Source organism: Astatotilapia calliptera, chromosome 18, assembly GCF_964374335.1.
Source record: "Astatotilapia calliptera chromosome 18, fAstCal68.1, whole genome shotgun sequence".
NCBI classification, from domain to species: domain Eukaryota; kingdom Metazoa; phylum Chordata; class Actinopteri; order Cichliformes; family Cichlidae; genus Astatotilapia; species Astatotilapia calliptera.
Window position 1 is genome coordinate 8,059,349 of NC_137439.1, and position 20,124 is coordinate 8,079,472.

The following is a 20,124-nucleotide window of genomic DNA, read 5'->3' on the forward strand; positions in this document are numbered from 1 at the left end:
GTGCATAAATGTCATTTTTTCATGTTCCTTTGCCTGCAGATTTCTCTTAAACCCCACTGGAAATGTTTAAATAGCGTTTTGTTATAAAGAAACAACTTAAAACTTTCTAAGAGTGTCTGAGGTTGAAACTCATGATCATTCATCTATAAAACTGCACTTTACAGATGTGGAAACAACAGCAGAAAAGAGAGTGGCATTAGACTCGTGAGATAGTGTGAAAAAACTGCAGGTGTTAATGGAACGAGAAACATTGATGTTGTGATTCCGCACATGCATTTAAAGCCAACTGCAGCGCTCTGTTTTGGTCATTTATGGCTTTCTTTTCTGGGTGAACATTTTAGCACCACATCACAGTTCACCCTCCCTTGTGAGTACACTGAATGCAACTCATTTTGAGCAAACAGGCTGAGAAGAAGAGGAATGAATAGGCAGAAAGGTTAAAAAAAATGGCAGCTCTGACAGGGGGGGAAAAGAAATAAAGCGGGGGGTGGGGGGGAGGCTGGGTGAGGAGGATAAAGAGGCAAAAAGAGAAAGGGAGAGTGCAGGTAAAAGAGAGGAACAGAGGGAGGTGAAGTGAGAGCAGCGGAGGAAGAATAAAGGCCTCTTGGGTCTCAATTAGCTGAGCTGAAGCATCGCGTGAAGACAGCTTGGGGTTGCTGGATGGTGGGTGGGTGGGTAAGGTGGGTATTACTGTGTAGCTCCACGGTCATCTCTGCATCCTATTAGCCTCTCAGAAACATGTCCACTGTTGAGAGATTTTTGCATTTATTTGGATGCTGCGGTGAACCGATACCGCCCGTCAACTGCTGGCAGAGGCAGAGGAAAAAGGGAGGGTTTTTTCTGTTTGGGTTTTTAAGGGGGCCACATCCGTTGATGTTGGTGGCACCGCGCCCTGCTCCGTGGTCCCTCCACTCTTCGGTTTCTCTCTCCTAAAGTGCTGATCCCAAACATATGGACGTGCTTGATACTGTTTTCTATCAGGGCTGACATCTTGCTGAGGATGTGGAGGAAAATGCCCTCCAGCGCTGCACATTGTACATACAGTCACAACGGTCTCTCTGTTTGTCTCACCCCATCTGCACAAGCCTTTTGTAGGCTGCACAATTTATACTCGGAGAGCACATGACAGCAGGAACAGCTTCCTGATAGGAATGCTACGAGACTTGCTGTCCTTTTTTTCAGGCCATCTCCCCTTACCTCCTCCTGAATGACACTGATTGGTCAGTGAACACAGCACCAGATCGTAGCTGTACGCCTCTTCACTTAAAAACCTAAGCAGTTTGTCACATAGCATAGCAGCTTTTCAGGGACTTGATTCAGTTCTCAGGAAGGGTTTACAGGAGCAGATAGGAGCTGTTTACTTCAGCATTTGGGATTCAAATGAAGGGCTACTGTTTCCTTAAGGTTGTCTTTAAAGTGCTTGATGTACCAGCAAAGATAGGAATAAATATAGTTAAGACACGCGTCTTAGAGCCGCCCCTCCCTGAGCCTGGTTCTGCTGGAGGTTTCTTCCTGTTAAAAGGGAGTTTTTCCTTCCCACTGTCGCCAAAGTGCTTGCTCATAGGGGGTCATATGATTGTTGGGTTTTTTCTCTGTATGTATTATTGTAGGGTCTACCTTACAATATATATTGCCTTAGATTGAAGGACTGCTGTTGTAATTTGGCGCTATATAAATAAAATTCAATTCAATTCAATTGAATAGAGAACCTTCCAAAACTAGGACTGAACTCACAACAACTGTGCTTACTAATAGCTGATTATTGATTACGGGGAAAATTTTCAGTTATATTTTGTAGGTATGAGATTCTTAGGAGTGTTTTTGTGTCTCTTTGCTACAGCTTACTTGTGGTTCGCCTGTAACTTTGACTTCTCGTCGTTCTGCGGCTGGACCAGAGAGACCGGTACGGGAGCTGAGTGGATCATCCAGGCCAACGGGGCTCCCGCTGTCCACAGAGGACCACCCCTTGACCACATGGGTAGGTGATGAGTGCTGACTTTTTTTTTTCTCTCTTTCTTTGAACTAGTGGCACTCGACAGATGCTTTGGGAGAGTGCTCCGTAGCTCTCGATGTTACTATGCATCTGCTGAAAAGTCTGTTGAAACCTCTTGTGCTAGAAATGGGAATATTTTCAACAAAGCTTTAAATAACACTATACAGTCCCCGTGCTGCTGTAAATTCACAACTCTGCCTTTTTTCTGTTTAAAGAAATGAGGAAAAACATGCCTATGATGTAAAAAGAAATTCCCACTGGACACCCAACCTTGTTCTTACTTTGAAGGACAAAAACTTTGTGAATATGGAAATATATCACAAAGCTAAGTAGGCCTGATGCTCTATGAGCTGTTATACACATGAAAAGGCTCAAGCCACTCACTCATGCCACAATGTTAAGTCCCTGTAAGGTCCGAAAGGACATATTTGGGTAATAATTACTGTAAGAGGTCCATCTGTCCATCCTGTAAAGTGTATCTGGCAGAAGTCTAGGCAGAGATGCCCAAACTTCTTTCTTTTGGTCACCTTGCGAAGCGCAAACAACTGACCAAATGACCGTTATCCCAAGGTTGTGACCACACACCCTCAGAAGGAATCTCACTTTCACTGCTTGCATCCAAGAGCTTATTCTTTTGGTCACTACCAGCACCTTCTGGCCGCAGGTGTGGGCGGGAAAATAACTCAACCTCCCACCTCCAAAACGCTGAGATGCTTGAACTTCTCCACTTGAGGCAGTAACCCATCCATAAATATCAAAACTGTACTCATCATGGAGCACAGCCGGCAAACATTTTCTGGATCTGAACTGACCCAACCTTCCCAATAAGGATCTTTTCCTGATGAGAGCAGCATCTCTCACCGGGTTTTACAATGGAACAGTCCAGAGTGTTCACAGCTGAAAGCAGGGGATCTAATCATAAGCAGAATCAGAAGCATGCTGTTCTGCTGTAGCTTCCTGATGGGTTTGATGGAGAAGAGTTGTCAAAAATGGTCCAAATTGTTGTGCATGTCATCGTGTGCATTCACACAGGGAGAGTATTCTGGCTGCACCAACAAAATCGTTGCTTACTACCCGGCCCTACTCACCAGAATGTTTGCCTGCAGCTTCTTCCTCTTCAAAAAAAATTATCTTCAAGTTGAAAGGTTGCTGTTATGAGACAGTGGAAGAAACCCAAAAATAGTAGCCATGTTTGAAAAAGATAAGAAGAGATGGTGTGAATTTAAATCAACTTATTTTTGTTTTGCTTTGTTTTTTAAGAACAAAAGATGCAGTTGCATCTTGTGCCTTTTTCTAACAAAACATATGTTTGTATGGGCGTATTTTAATGTTATGTGCTGTAATACAATTTGAAGAAGGAACGAACAGCCTTGAAATCCTTGACTTTTAAAAGACATATAGCACTGAAATTCATCAACATGCCTCGGCTCTCTGTCCTTCTCTCCATTCAAGCTTGATGGATGTGATGGATGTTTCTGTGGAGACGGGAGCAGCACTAGCAGCAGCTCTAAAATGAATGATTTCACCTTGATTTCTTGACTTAACCAGATCACTAATAAAAAATGAGTATTTTGTGATGTCAAGTCAGATTTTTCTCCTGAAGCGAGAGCCCTTTGTTTTCACGAGAAAACCTTGTGAGGTCCTTGAATCTGATGTGTGTGGGGGTTTCGAAAGCTTGATGCTAAGCAGTATCGCAGACATTATCAAGTACTCACTTTATGAAAAGACAGTTAAATGTTTAGACAAACCACAAGGAAGGTAATCAGCTGAATGCAGTCAAATGAATGTACTGTAATGAAGGCTTGGGAGATTTATGAGTCCTTTATTGTCACACTGATGTTTGCGCTCAGTCATATTAAGGCGTGTATTCATTAAAGATGTATAGATATCAGCATATTTACATTCAGGGATGTATTTAAAAGAATAATATCAGCAGTAACGCATTGGAAAAGCTTTCAGGAGTCCTCTAATGTCACAATCACCTCTTACCTTGTCTTCTGCTGCCCCCTGCAGGCCAACCTGGGAACTTCATTTACGTGCAGCTGACTGACTCGGACACACCGAGTAAAACTGGTGAAGATGAGGACAAAGAAGAGAAGGTGGCGAGGTTGGCCAGCCTGCCCATCACCTCTCCAGACTCTGACCTGTGCATGGCGTTCTGGTATCACATGGTTGGTGAACACGCAGGAGCGCTTCACATCAAACACAGGAAGGAGACAGAGGAGGGGCAGATCCTGTGGACGCTCAGTGGCCATCAGGGCAGTCGGTGGAGGGAGGGACGAGTTATACTGCCACACTCAAGCATCCCCTATCAGGTAATATAAATCTGGATGTAATGACTCTTAAAATGACAGCAGGGAGAGATTGTAAATTCACTACTACTGATAACTATAAGACAAGTCAGTCCTGAGTCAGAACATTCTTTCCTTATAGGCTCACCATTAGGATGGATTTTCGGGGTTATTTTTGCCTTCATTATGTGCAAACAGAAAGTATGTTAAGGGCAGAGAAAGAAAGGTATGATTTGGAACAAAAGAATAAACTCTGGATGTTGGGATTACAGTTTGCACCTTAACAATTTAGCCAACAAAAATAAAAAAAAATTACTTATGTACAGCAAAGTTTCTGGATGATTAACCTTCTCTTTTTGTTGTCCTGTATGAGAAAATGCATGTGAAAGACTTTGTGTGGTTTTTTGCAGGTGGTGGTGGAAGGCATCGCAGACCGACGCAGCTTAGGCTACATAGCTGTGGACAACATCCAGATCATGGATGGAGTCAGAGCTGAGGACTGCAAAGGTGTGTATTTCAATGTTACGTAACATCGTCATCATTGCTGTTTTGTGCTTCGCTTTTTCTGTGCGAGGCCAGTGTAGCTATGGTTGAGGTGTGGGATCGGCCCAGTTAAATATGTGATCAGAATTTAAGAGTAAATATTTTAGTTAAGCCAAAAAAAGTGGAATGTCACTACCGTGTGAATGTGCAGTATCCCTTGGTTTTTTTAGTCAGATCCATCCCTCGTGGCCTGTTTAAAAGCACCAAGATGAAAAAAACTCTGCTCTTTATTTAGCAGGAAAAGTCCTTTTCTCCTTTTTCAACAACTACAATGAAAGAAGAACCGCTGTTGGTGGAAAAATTACCTACCCTAACACATATCTTGTTCCAATAAATGCAAGAAATGGAACGAATCAGCGCTTTAAATATTAGCTCAACTTTGGTTATTTTTTGTCTAATATTCTTATTTTTGTCTGGGACATCATCCAAAATGTGTAGAAAGAAAGATATGAAATGCCAGCATCTGGTAGGCCTGCTTCTGCATTGTATGCAAACAGAGAATCTTTTTTTTATCCTCCAGATCCCAAACCTCCTACATCTCCACCAACAGAGATCTTCATTCTGCGTAAGTATTGAACATAATATCTTGGTGCCCGGTAAATAAGTGCATGCAGTTTTTATTGGACATTTCTGCACTTTAAATCATTGTCTCTGTCTCTGCAAAGTAGAATTGGTAAAGAAAAACATTCAGTCAATGCCAGAATAAGAATCAGACTTGTGTTAGCATGTTATTTTGTTTGGTTTTACTTATGTCAAAGAACTACATCTGTTGTTGTTGTTGTCGTTGTGCTCCCATATACCAAATGCTTATTCATTACTGTACTGCTGTAAATGTGATATTTATATAATAATTGTGGTCTTCAAGTAAGCAACCTCAGAAACTAAACAGTCCCAGATTTTACAAGAATATTTTAACATAATTCTAATGAAATTAATATGCGCAATATTCTCAGTCTCACATTTTCCTCTTCAGATATCTGTGGCCTTTCCATGTATCGCTATTATAATCTAAAATTTCAATAACACAAAATGCTGTCAATTGACAAAATAGCAAATAAATATTACGCTCCAGTAGATTCTGACATATCAGAAGTAGAAAACAGCCGAGTTTGATGATTTCTGCTTTCTGCTTCTGCTCTTTCGCCCACATCTGCAAATCTCCGTATGGAGAAGAAGGCAACTCTGATACATTTAGTCAGATCAGGAGCTAGTGTTTCTAATTGGGAGTGTGGCTGCTCCTCTCTATCAACCCAACAAATTGTGTATAGAATTTCTAAAGAGATATTGTTCATAACAGCAGGATGCAGCAAACCGCAACCTTAGTGCATAGCTAAAAGCTAAGATTTCATTTTTATGTTGACCAGGAATAAAGAAATAATTAGCAAGGCAGTGACATATAGGTCACAGGGGGGAATTTTCACCATCCCTCTTGGCAAATATAGGGATGGTGAAGACTTGGGTCAGAGACCAGTCGAATTGGGTGAATGGGTCCAGCAGATTCAACACATTCCAGGAATGTGTTGAATCTGATTCTTTCCTGGAATGTTCAACACATTCCAGGAAAGACCTCCGAGATCTCTGTCCAAAAGAGTGCAGTCCTAGAAACATCAAAAATACTATAAGGACCCTCAAGCTCCTTAAGCCTCTAGTAAAGGACCCGCACATGCATTGATTCTGTTTCAGATGTAGTTTATCGTCAAGATACGCTTTACCAAAGAACAAGACGTACACATGAATATATATTTGCAGCTTCCTCCCTGGTTATAACATAGTAAGAATACTATAAGTTTAGTAGCCACTGAAGTTACATCAGCTTTCCCTACATAAATCTAAGAAAGGAGATCAAAACTCAATAAAATTATGAACATTTACACTTAGTAAACAAGAGTCAACCCCTTTTAGGGCTTTCCAACCAAAAAAATTAAATAAAAAAATGTCTTTCATTAAAAATCAGAGTTTAGGACAATCAGGGACTAGATTTAGGATCATTTGAGAGACACATTTTAAAACTTTCCATCCACTGAAGTGACTTTTTTGACGTTACATTTGACACTGGCTTCAGGGTCAGAATCTGTTTCTATTGTGAATATTTTAAATGGAATCTTTTTTTAATCTTTTGCAGCCATGGACACCTACTCACAAGAAAACAGTCCACTTGGCAGCCCAGGAAACATGCTGAAGACCCTGGACCCGATCCTCATCACAATCATTGCCATGTCAGCTCTGGGTGTCTTCCTGGGCGCCATCTGCGGTGTTGTCCTGTACTGTGCCTGCTCACAGGGCAGCATGACAGACAGGAACTTATCTGCCCTTGAAAACTATAACTTTGAGCTGGTAGATGGTGTGAAACTAAAGAAGGACAAGATAAATGGACAGACTAACTACTCAGAGGCGTGAGTTAGAAACGGGGACGGAGCTGCAGTTGCTCCGCATGGACACGTTCGATGCAGCCAATCAAGAAAGTGGAACACAGGGCTGAAGCCACCAATGGGACGGCAGGGTGGGCTGAAAAGTGAGCCGATGTAATTTTATTTCTCAGGAGCAGCAGTGGAAGGGACTCACCAATAGGGGGCACTGTGTATAAAGAATCTGTACAGCAAAAAAAAAAGAGAAAAAAGAAGAAAACTAAGGATTCTATTTGTTTTTCGGCGTGCTTTGTTGATTTCATGTAATCACATGCTGGTGTTGAGACCAATTCAGATGAAAGTATTATTTGGAAAGATAAAATGTTTTTTGTTTTTTTTTTCGTTTGTTTGTTTGCTTGGTTTTTGTTTTGTTTTTTCCTCTTTTGTTGTTTCAGATGTCATTGTTACACAGAACAGGCAAACTATTTGAAATATGCTATTGTGATATCTGGCTCTTGTTGGCCGTATGTCCCCGTCCCCATGTGTGCATGAAAGTGTTTATGTGTGTGTGTGTGTGTCACATTCATACACATCTGTATATAAGGTGTGTATGGGTAGTAGTCTGACTGTAGAGGTGTGTATCATTACAGTCATGTTTGTGTACATGATCAGCATGCATCTGTGTGTGTGTGTGTGTGTGTGTGTGTGTGTGTGTGTGTGTGTGTGTGTGTGTGTGTGTGTGAAAAGCGGGGACCCGTCCCTGCCTGTTGACCTGCGTCTAGTTCCGACAGTGCCTTTTTTTTTTCCTCCAGTTTTTCTGTTGCCTTTTTTTTTCTGCTGGTTGTTTTCCCATCAGCTAATGTCCCATCTGGGGTTCCTACACGGATGTGAAAAAAAATGGAAAAAAATAACGTTTCCACATTGTGATAATAAACCTACAAACTTTTTAATGTTGTAGTGTGTTGTCAAATATCACATGTGTTGGTGTAGCTCTGTAGATCCTCATGCCTCAATGACAGTGGCACTGACACACTTTTAAAATCTAGGCGACATTTAGGAAAACTTGTGAAATCTATGGAATTTTCCAGATGGAAAATGTGTAGGAGCCCCGAATGCCTCATTTTCACGACACATCCAACATATTGTACATAGGTTTTAATATATTTGAGCGCCCTCTTTATAGAGAAAGACACCAGTGCTGCAGCATCCTTTCTATGCTGAAAGAAATGTCACTGTTTATCATTTGGATTTTGATAATGTATAGAAAAACAAAGAGATACAGACCTGTTGTTTTTGTGGTTTTTGAATTTAACTGTTCCCTGGTTTTCACTTATGTTTTTACAGACATGGAAATGAGAGTAAGGAGAAAAGCATCAGATATGCCTTGAAAGAAGAGATGATGGATTTTTTTTGTACAGGGTAACCTCAGTACCATAAAGATGCTGACAACAAGTTGAGGATGGATTGTTAAGATTATTTTTGAACGCCACTGGCACACAATGAGACTGCTAGAGCTTTAAGCAGAAGGGTGCCCAGTGGTCTGGGAGCCTTGTGATGGACTTCAAGCATCTCTTTCAGTCTCTTTAGGGTCTAACAGCATCTATTATTGAGCAGACTGGTTTCATTTTCAGATAGGAATGAATAATTAAGAACAGCTGGAAATTTAAAATTGTTTTCACTTTAAAAAAAAATCTTAAAATGAGTTTATTTTGTGAGATTTGGTTTTGTATTTCTATTTCATGTGGTTTGTACTTGGTCTTTAATTTGCTTGAGCATTTTAATGCCTTATTTACTGTAAACCATAGTAAACCTTTACACTTACCAACTTTGGTGTTTGTGAAATATAAAGTCAGGGTATTTATCTTCGAAAACTGGTTAAAAACTAAGAACAGCAAGTGTTCTACAAAGACTGCTTTGTTGTGCTTTAGCTTTTTAGCTGAACTTCTTGTTATATGGGTCTCTTCTTTAAAACACCGTAAAAAGAAAATGTTGGTGAAAACTTTTTACTACTCTCTAACTATCTGACAACCTCAAACAGATGTTTGTTTTAAATGGGAACATTCTGACTTAATGCTCCTTAAGTTGGGGCAAAATATACATGCACAAAACTTATTGAAACCCAGTAGTGTGGTTGACTGACATTTTGCCTTGTTTATTTCCTGTTTCTACTGCACCATGAGTGGTAACTCTACCTATTTTTAATGTAGCATTATGAGACATCACCCAGCTCAAACTGAGAAGTGCTCACCTAAGTATCAGTTCTCCATCTTTAACTGTCTTTTCTCTGTAGCCATTCAGTAAGCATCCACAATCAAATAAAGTGTGCTGACTGTTGAAGCATTCATGCTTTATTCTTCCACATAACTCTTCATCTTCTTGCTAAAGTTTTACCTGTACATTCATAACAGGAAAAATAACCAGATAGGATATCCTCCCCCTTTAAACTTACAAGGATGCTGCAGCACTCAACGTGAAAACAAATGTTGCACTGATATATTTAAAAAAGAAATAAATAATCTATGTGTTTATGATGTTGATTTGCAAAAAGAGAGGAAGGAGGGAAGAGAGGACAGTGTTATTGTTGCTTCTTTTTAACACGGTTTCAGAAGACTACGTTATAATTCTGAAATGTACAATTTACAGAGATGTTTTTCATTCTTGAAAAAGCTTATATGCGTCTCTTTGAAAAGTAACAATTTTATTTACTTGGTATAATATCACCTTGTGTTTTTGTACTGTCACTGATGTACGTGCCAATGTTTTATTTTTTTTCTTTGTATGACAAAAAAAAAGTTTTATTTTCAGTACCGTTTTCTGTAATTTTGCTGTCTCAAATCTAGAAAAAGAAAGGAAATGAGGAAGTTAAAAAAAAAACATTGGAAAGCAGTGAGGCCTTACGTGACTAATAGTATTGTTTGTACTTTGACTTTCTGGTCAACACTCAGACTCATCTGTCTCTGTTGTCTCAGACTCTCATCATTGACTATTACATTCCAAAGAATTGGATCAAATAAATGTTTTAATTAAAAGCTGAGCTGCTTTTTCTTTCTAACATCAAAGATATATTTTCTATTCATTACATAAAGCTTTATTTCTATTTAAAAGGGTTTTCACTGCAGCAATTTTGTCATATGCAGATGTTACTTTAAAATATTTTGGCGTCACTGTGTGACAAGGACCGGATACCTCAGATGATGGAAAATCCTCGGTTAACACAGTGTTTCTCCTTACTTTTTAACTTTGTTTGGGAGACTTTTGACTACCTACGGGACACTTTAGGGCACAGGTGTCGAACTCCAGGCCTCGAGGGCCGGTGTCCTGCAGGTTTTAGATGTGTCCTTGATCCAACACAGCTGATTCAAATGGCTAAATTACCTCCTCAACATGTCTTGAAGTTCTCCAGATGCCTCATATGAACTAACCATTTGATTCAGGTGTGTTGACCCAGGGTGAGATCTAAAACCTGCAGGACACCGGCCCTCAAGGCCTGGAGTTCGACACCCCTGCTTTAGGAGTTACCAAGAGGGTTTAGCATGTTGCTGCCAACACACCAGGCACGGGACATTAAAGATTTCAGGGATGGGTTAAAATTTCTGGCTTTTATTCTTTTTTCTGGACAAATTGTGATTAAGCTAAAGCTACAGCTGGATGAAGGTCAGTTTATCAAAAATACTGGACACAAATCCTGGCATTGTAGAAAAGTAACCACAAATGTTGCCTACAAAATTTCCTATTTTCCTATTGGTCTGTGAGACCCCTCTCTACATGATGTGTAAGTTTTGCTTTGCCTGTCTTATTATTGCTCAAGACATGTAATGCGGTTTGGCACACCGAAGCTCAAGATTGTTAATTATCCAGCTTGTACAAAAAATGAAAATCTTAAAAAGCACAAAGCAACCTAGAATCAAAGAAAGTTCACCTTCAAACTAAAGGTTGTTCCTTTTGAACACAGTGTAGCAGAATATAAAACAGTGAAAAAAGTTTCCCAATTAGACTTTTGGTATCTCATTTTAGAAACATCTAGTCATATTGTATTTTCTATGAACAATAAAAAAGGCAATGTATCACTATCTTTTGGCAAAAGTACACAAATTTGTCACAGGTAGAAGTACAAATACTTGTGTTACAAAAATACTGTATTAGAAGTTGAAGTGCCACACTTCTTTACTCAAGTGAAAGTGGAAAAAGTACAGACAGTGAAATGTAGGGCTGTTCGATATAATGATATATATCGGCTAACGATATAAAAACGTCTATTGTTTCATTTTACGCTATTGTGTGTTTCTTGGTGTCGCAAAATAAACTGTTTACGACAATATTTTTTCATCGTTTTGATGGACACTGTAGTGGCTATATTAATTTCTTAAAGTTCTCTCTTTCTCTTATATTTAATATAACCACACTACAGACCGACAAGCGCCTGTTTTTATGCATTGTGGTTAGCAACAATGACAGTAACACCATCGCGTGTCTGCTTGTTTATGTTCCACATAAACCTTTCACAATAAAGCTCAAGATCCTGTTGAGACTTTTCAAAATAAACTGAATCACGTGAAAGAGCAGGTTATTTACGGATGAGAAGCAAAAAAGAGCCGCCAGGTGCTAAAAAATAGACCTTAGACTCAAACGCTAGAACAGGCTGTTCCCCGCAGCACCCTGTATAATAAATACTCACAAAGAAAACGGCGGCTGTTACAACTTATGTCTAAAAATGTATGGTTTCATGCATCGGTTAAAACACTCGACTCCAGCTACATGACGCGCAGCTGGAAACACTTCACACAAGTCGAGCTGCCCGAGATTCACAGAATTTACAGAAAATGTTACATTTTTGTGATTTATATCATTATCGGATGATAGAATTCTTATATCGGGATATGAGATTTTGGTCATATTGCACAGCCCTAACTCAAAGTATAAAACTGAAAAGCTCTTTGGAGGACATTTCTACCAACAACTTTGGTGCAAATCTCAATATAATAATTAAATATTAACACAAGGAAATAGAAACTTTATTTCAACTTAAATTTGAATTCCAATTAATGTAGTCAGCTTGAACGTCCGCTTTTGTGGAAAAAAAGAAGGGGAAACAATGTGAATTCTAAAAAATTAAATATCTATTGTTGCCTTCATTGCAGACAGATGGCGTTACCTTCACACCTAAACAGAAAAACCAGTAAATTGAGATTGAGCAGGTGGGTGAAACGTTAGATTGGTTGTAGTGGTGCAGCGTGGGAAAAATAGTAACTTATAATCATTTATATAGAGAAATAAGTCACAACAACTGTGCTGCTGCTCTTTGTGAATTTTAGCTAAATATTTGTACTTTGCTTTTTTTCAACCCTCGGCTTATAAATAAAATAATGTCATTCATATCATGTTGTACATCTGTTTTCAGAATGCTTTAGATACCAGTATTCAAGAGCATCTGGTCTACTCCACCCAAAACCCTGAACTGGTTTATAGAAAGACAAAAATTTCATGGATGTTTGTTTTTTCCCAGTAATTTCAAGCATCCCTTTGCTATGTTGTGTTTTGCCCACAAAGAGGCAGCATTGACCCTATTAATACTATATGTGACACGATCATATGCCAGATGCAAAAACTAAATGCATTTCTATGGCCTGTATTTGTATAGTGCTTTACTAGTCCCTAAGGACCCCAAAGTGCTTTACACAACCAGTCATCCACACATTCACACACTGGTGATGGGAAGTTACATTGTAGTCACAGCCACCCTGGGGCACACTGACAGAGGCGAGGCTACCACCGGGCCCTCTGACCACCACCAGTAGGCAACGGGTGAAGTGTCTCGCCCAAGGACACAACGACCGAGACTGTCCAAGCCGGGGCTCAAACCGGCAACCTTCCAATTACAAGGTGAACTCCCAACTCTTGAGCCACGATCGCGCCGTTTCTATTCTCATACAACTTCTGACCTGCATAAATGACAACATCTTTCTCACACCAGGTAAGTCTGATTTCGTGTGAACTTCAGTTTGTGGCTTTGTTTCAACTTAGGTTTCCTGCCCAAATCGGACCCACTTCACCACTTTCTCACCCTCTTTTTTTTGTATCCGCAGTTTTATTTCCTGGAGTAACACTATACTGTGGTTTGCACTGATGCCTCACAGCAAGCAGGTTCTGAGTTCGAACCCCTGCTGTGCCCTTTACCTGTATAGCCTGCATGCCTGTGTGGTTTCTCTTGGTTATTCTACCGGACATCTATGTTAGGTTAATGGGTAATTCTAAAGTGGCTATGGATGCAATGCAAATAAAGTGCCGAAATTATAGAATATGGTTATGCCGTATGGTTAAAATGTGTCTTTTAGTCTTAAGGGCTTTAACTGGCCAGTAATACTTCAACTCTATTTGTGCAAGTGCATTTTAAATCTATGCTAGACATCTAACATTGATGGTACTCGACCTTAACATTATCCTTATCATCTTATCATGCAAACCAACCGTCATGCATACAATGCAAATAATGAATGATTCAAAATGTAGTTTTCTGGTGTTCATTTCTCATATATATATAAGGATGAAGTAAGTGTGTTCATGCTGCTACTATGAATCCTCCAGACTGGTTCAGCAAATGCAAACATCGCCAATTTTCTTTGCATTCTTCTGTGGTGCCCCATTAAATGAAGAAAAACAAATTACAGAAGTCTGTGGTCATGTTAGATCCCCCCCACACACACACATATGAATCAGAGACTGAAATAGAGCACCAAGTGAACTCTTCCTGAATGGATTGTCAAAGGTACGAAGCAAGATGAGTGTGCAGTGGTGACAAGATGTTTAATAAAGCTGGTGACTTCATGACTCAGTTTTCTAGCTGGCAGCATCAGCTGCTATACACCAATATAAGACCAATATAAGAAGTAACTGCTAAAACTGTCAGTGAGAGGTCATCAAAGCTGAAAAGTTGAACTGCTACGACTACTAAAGCACAGTAGCTGTTAGCATTCTTTTTTTAAATCTTTTTTTAAATTTTTTTTTTTTTTACAGGAAATAGGTCTAGGTGACAAATGACTTAATCTTCATACTGTTCACAGAGGAAGTGAAGAATCTGGGAAACTAAGCGCAGCAGAGCTAAAAACAAACAAACAAAAACCCTCTGCAGATGAACTTCCTAGTTGAGATAGTTTGGTGGAAGGTATCTTAATACAAGGACTTGTGATTTGTTTAGATTACATTTCAAATAAAAAATATTGCATGAGCCTATAAAATTCTGTGTTTGCTCTTTAAATCTTTTTTGTAAAATAACGCTATAACTGAGTATTTACCTTTACAGTATAGTGCAGAACTACTAAGTAGCCTGAAATAGAAGTTATAAAGCAATTATTTTAAAAATACTGTGTATATAATTCTGTTGAATGAATACACTATCATTACAAAACAGTGTTTAAACTATTGCATTGTGTCACTTTTCATTGTGATTCATGCCTAAATATTGCACACAATGTTCTATACTTAATTTTTTTTTACATACGTATTAATTTCTTTTTCAAATATTCAGATTTGCTGTGGGGCTTCTCTGCTTTGTTCATAGTCCACCCAATGCCACCCCATTGAAAAATTCCTCGAAACGCCCCTGGTATCGGCATATCAAAAGCGAAAAACAAACAAACAAAAATCTAAAAAAATGTATCTTGTGTGAAAATTAAGAACGATATTTGCCTTTGAATATAATTATTTGAGTGTAAATTACTTTTACACTGTGCATATGTGTGTGTATGAGTGTTTACTTCAAAGGCTACAGCCTGCGAGATTGTGCGTGTGACTTTTCACCGCATCGAGGGTGAAAAAGGGTTCACTGCTCTCTCCTGTGTGGTTGTTCGTTTCCCCTCTGCGTGCCGCAGTTGTTCCTGTGTAGGCGGAGCTAAATAAGAAGAGGTTTATGAAGTAGGGGCATAGAAAAAACACCCAGCAGCACCAAATTCACGGCGGTAACGTGTTGGTTGAGCGGGGTCTCAAAGAGCCTTATCTATTATTGAGAAGGCTCACATGAATAAACGTTAACTCCGCCCGTTTTTAATCGCTAACGTTACGTCCGAGCGGTGCGGCTTAATTAGCTAAAACAAAGCGGACCCTCCAAACAGTTCTAGCTAGTCTACGCTTCAGTTACCGGTTATATTCCGTTTGACGAGGACACTTTTTGGAAGCAAATGTTACTGTAAATCTACACAGACGTCACAAAGGTATCGGCTTAAGGTGAGTGGTTTTATTTTAACCGACATTTGTGACATTTACTGGCCTGCCATGGCTGAAATCACAATGACGATGGGGGAGAAGCAAAGAATGTGTGTCTTGAGGCTAAAAAAAAGTTTGGGTGTGGATTAACGGCAACTCTAGCTAGCGGTTTAGTTTTTAGTTCAGTGTTGGTTTCTTTGTTTGTTCAGCTCTGTAGCATGTGAAATGTTGGCTTGTTTAAAGCTACACCTCAAGCAGGCTCCTCGATAAAATCTCAAATTGAGCTTTGTGCTGAAAGTAGGCCAAAAAGTAGCCGCTTTGTACTACTGAAGAGGGCAGTGTGGGAGGCTAAACTGTGAGTGGACAGTGGGATTTGTCCCTCAAAGGGAGCTGCTAACAAAGCTTAATCTTGTTGAATCAAATCAGATATTTAGCAGAGGCTTAAATTGTTTTCCAGTTTTTTACTTGGCTTCTTGTTATACAAAGTTGTAGTAGTTATTGTGGTGTTGTGAAGTCATCAGATTTGTAAAATAATTGCTTTTAATTCCCAAGTTATCAATCAGAAACTGCCTGGTTTGAATAAACAATGTGGTCATTTGGCTCAAAGTTTAAAGCCACCCCCACTGTGTCCTAAACAGCCTTTAAGTTTAGTCTGCTGTCCTGAGAATAGAACTTCCCTTTTGTAGACCCACACCACCCTGGGAGACTTGTAAAGAATATCTTGAAGAGACCACAGCTGGACTATGGTTTGGTTAGACTGCATTATGGACTGTAAACTGTGGTTGAGGATATAGTAAGATCCAGGATGACTTAAATCTAGGTCAGCTTGGTTAACCAGATTCTTAAGAACCTCTTGTTCAGCCTTGGCCACAGCTGTGATTCAGCTATGTTGACGCCAGCACTCCAGTTGGACAAGATTGGTCTTGCTTGCATCTTCCTGTAAAGGAATAGCAGCCTCGGGCTGTGTTTTGTCTTCCCTGAGCAAGCTGAGTTGGTTGAAGTAGTAGTTGGTGGCCATCTAGTTGTTGCTTTAATAAAGTGACTCGTGTTAATTACTGACCAGTCTTGGCTTGTAGACAGCATTATAATGACATGGTAACGGTGTCATATGGAGGTGTGACAAACACCTATGTATTTGATCTTGTACAGCAGTAGAGCACAGCTAATGTTCACCAGGCATGTTAATTCCAGACATGCCTGCAGACTGTAGCCAAATGTGCACCAGTGAGTCACTTCCTTAGTTACATTGTTGTGCTGTTTAGGCAAGGCCCTGCAAGTATCCGGGGGAGTTTTGGAGGGTCATTTAACCTTACTCAGTGCCTTAGCCTGCTTCTGACTGGTCAGATGTGAGTCACAGATTACAGGACCTCCAGTGACGGCAAGACAAAGCAACTGGGAGTGTTTGTTTGAGGAGATATAATCATGATCCTTTCATAGATATTATGAGGCTTGAGTCAGTGGTAAAATGTGGTAGTTCTCACATCTAAGAGGAGAAAAGTTTCATAACACTTCATCGTTGTATTTTTACTCAGTTGTATATAGTATTTGTATTTGTATTCTATTTTTATCTTATTGTATATTTATTTTATTCTACTGTATATAGTATTTTATTTTATTCTATTCTGTACAGTTGTGTACTGTATTTATTCTTATTGTATTCTAATTTTTGCCTCATAACTTTTGCACTGTCCACTTCCTGCTGTGACAAAACAAATTTCCCACGTGTGGGACTAATAAAGGTTATCTTATCTTATCTTATCTTATGCAGAAAGAAACGCACGAAGGTTGGTAGATGGACCCGAGGCCATTTTTACAGTGGATTTGTACTTCTGCGTTAACTCAATGCTCATAGGTATAGTGTTACCACAGACCCTTCTGTAACCATATGCTGTAACTTGACTTGTAGCTCCCTAGAAATGTAACTGCACATCACCAGGTGGGTAATCCTTTTATGGTCAAAATGAATCCATTTGCAGCCTCTTAAACTACAAGGACTCGCTGCTTGGTTTCTCACTTTAAAGCGAAAATGTTTGCCTCATTAACTTTCGGCTGGGAAAAACAAGACATGTGAAGACACAACCCTGTGAATCATCAGGGTTTTCTTTGGTTACAACAGGTCTTATTAAAATCTGTTATAAGTCAGAGTAAAAGAAATTTCCCAGAATAACCTCTCTTTTGGTGAAAAGCCCCCCCATGGTTTAAAATGGAGCACTGTAACAAAAAATAATTTCCCCCAGGGATCAATAAAGTATTCTGATTCTGATTCTGATTCATCCCCCAAAAATGTAAAGACTGCTGGCCTGCTGTAATTGATGGAAACAATGATAAAATTACATTACAAAACATTTAGCATGAGCAATTTCAAATTTCAAAGCCTTTGGAAGTACGTCAGTTAACTAATTTATACAGTGTTTAATGAAATCCAGCCGTAGTAAATTCTTAATGCAGTTTTTATTTAGGGAAAACTGTTCTGGCATGTAAAAGATAACTGAGCAGCTAAAATGTTCTCACTTGGGATCAGACTGAGTAAACTCTGTAAACAGAAAGAGACATTTACATAGTTTCCCACAACATAAATTTGGAGTTTGTTAAATATCGAATGCATTATCTCATCCCTCTGAGGAATGTTGAGAGATGGGGATCTTTTTCATACCTGAAAAAACTTCAAACAAACTCTACAAACATTTTTCAGCTAAAACAATAGATTTATCTGTGTCAGAGTAAGATTTCATGACTGCTGGATATCTAACACACTGGGTATGTTGGATTTACTCACATTTTTTTTTTTTTTTTTTTTTTTTTAGATTTTAAAAGCAAGAGCTCACAGGCTTAGGCTCGTCAGAATAATCAAATCTCACCTTAAACTTTTTTTTCTTCTTCTTTTTTTTTTTTTGCAACAGATAGTTTAGGTAAAACGAATACTTTGACTTTGTTGATAAAGAGGTCAATATAAAATAAAGATCTGCATTCTTGACAATTAAGGCATCAGCTGAACACTTGTTGGTGGAAAGAGTAACTTCCCTTCAACTGTTTTTTCTAGTCAGCTGGTTGCCAGATGATGGTTTCTGATTCTGTAACAGGAAAAAAGTACACAAATTATGCACACGCAACGAAAGGAAAAACAGCTAGAAAGTAGAACATGGTTTTTGGAAGTGCTACAAGGGAATCACTGAAATTGCAAGTGGGTCATTTCCTTCAACTGTGCTCTGACAATGGACGTGCCCATCCTGATCCTTCAACGGCCTATTGGATGAGGCTGGGTGTGGTTTGATTAAGGAAATTGATGAAAAGTCACGCTGAGTTGTTTGGGGGCCTAATGAACCAAGAGTAGACTGTGACTTTCAGCAGCAGATGTGGACCGGGTGGCAAACAGAGCTTGGTTGTGGGGGAAGGGTGCTCGACTCGGTCTCTGAACTCCCAGATGACCCACTCTGTAAGAACAATGGGGACTTGTGTTGTAAACCATCTTTCACTTTTGCATATTTCTCAGAGAAGATTTGGAAGAGTCACGCTTTCACCAGTGCGCTTGCTACAGTAGCTGTCAGTTTTTTAAGGCCCACATTGTGGCATTACATGATATCCATTACATAATGAATAAATGTACATTGAAACAAGGCGGGAAACCATGTCAATGTGGAACTTTTAAAGATGGTGTTTAAAGCAACAGCTTGAGCTAGAGAAATCAAACTAGGTTAGATTTTTGAAAGCTGGTGCTGCCATGCTGAGCTCACAGTTGCAGTCAAATATGGTGCTATTGAAGTTTGTCCACATTTAATTTAAGAACACACAATTGCGTCTCCTTTCAGGTGCACATGGATAGCTGCATACATAAACACCACCTCTATCCTGAAAAGCCTTTGTGATGATTTTCTGCTTAATTTATAGAAACACTAAATGTTTTTTTACCAGTGGTTGTACAAAAGAAGCAATTTATAGATGTTTGTTTCCATGTTTGGATTTAGAAACTTCGTGTGAAAAATTAGATGTTTGATAACATTTAATTGAGAAAATAACTGAAAGATTAATTAAATAATCATTAGTAAAAGCCCTGGTTTCAGGTAGGAGCCCATTTATTAAATGTAACATATGATATTGGGGATTGTTTGTGCATCGGAAAAGAAATGATTATAATATTGTCTGATGACGATGGGAAAAATGAAAGTGTTACAGGTCTTACTGTGCAGGGATACTGTGCATCTGACCACAGATATCTACACTGCATAAGATCAGACTTCAGAGAGAATAACAGTAAAAGGGACAAAGATGAAGAGCAAAAATAAATTTAATAAAGTAGATTAGTATCAGAAATTGTCACAGCAACAAGTTCACAATATTCAGTGTCTAATAGTGTGATGCACATTTAAAATGATGTAAGCCAACAAGAAACCAAGTGGCTAACCTCAGCTCACATGAAACCAGAAACCAATGAGAAACGAGCAAGAGTCACGAAACATTTTCCACGTTAAATATTGGCATGCACAAATGCAAATAGTTGGCATAAAGTGATATGTTTTTGTTCAGAATTGGTGCTTATTCTTTTCAATAATTTCATTTATATGTATGACTTTTTTGTTTAAGTCATGGGCTAAAAAAGTGCAAAGATTATTCAGCCCGTGTGGGTAGAGTGTTGTCTAGACAACCATTTGTTTTCTTTTGTTCTTTTATTTATTTTTTTATTTTTTTATTTTTTATTTTCAGCCTGAGGAAGTCGAGGAAGCTGCACGTCAGCAGAACCTATTTGGCAGGAAGCTTTTTG

The 20,124-nt window shown here is 39.1% G+C and overlaps 2 protein-coding genes across 5 annotated transcripts in view; both read left to right on the forward strand.

The window, feature by feature from the left end:
* The window catches only part of LOC113011172 (neuropilin-1a-like), a 108,266-nt gene extending 100,147 nt beyond the window's left edge, over positions 1 to 8,119 (forward strand). For both annotated transcript variants that reach the window (XM_080293069.1, XM_026150583.2), the window contains exons 14-18: positions 1,841 to 1,978; positions 4,007 to 4,308; positions 4,695 to 4,791; positions 5,348 to 5,392; positions 6,950 to 8,119. In XM_080293069.1, the coding sequence (XP_080149195.1) occupies positions 1,841 to 1,978; positions 4,007 to 4,308; positions 4,695 to 4,791; positions 5,348 to 5,392; positions 6,950 to 7,224 (857 nt within the window). In that variant the 3' untranslated portion in view covers positions 7,225 to 8,119. The remainder of the gene's footprint in view (positions 1 to 1,840; positions 1,979 to 4,006; positions 4,309 to 4,694; positions 4,792 to 5,347; positions 5,393 to 6,949) is intronic.
* Positions 8,120 to 15,035: 6,916 nt separating this feature from the next.
* The window catches only part of LOC113010138 (integrin beta-1-like), a 30,557-nt gene continuing 25,468 nt past the window's right edge, over positions 15,036 to 20,124 (forward strand). The window contains exons 1-2 of one of the 3 annotated variants that reach the window (XM_026149026.2): positions 15,076 to 15,389; positions 17,137 to 17,220. The gene's annotated coding sequence lies outside the window, so the exon portion shown is untranslated. Of the gene's footprint in view, positions 15,390 to 17,136; positions 17,221 to 20,124 lie in introns of all 3 variants that reach the window. The other 2 variants (XM_026149025.2, XM_026149024.2) reach the window with 2 other exon arrangements.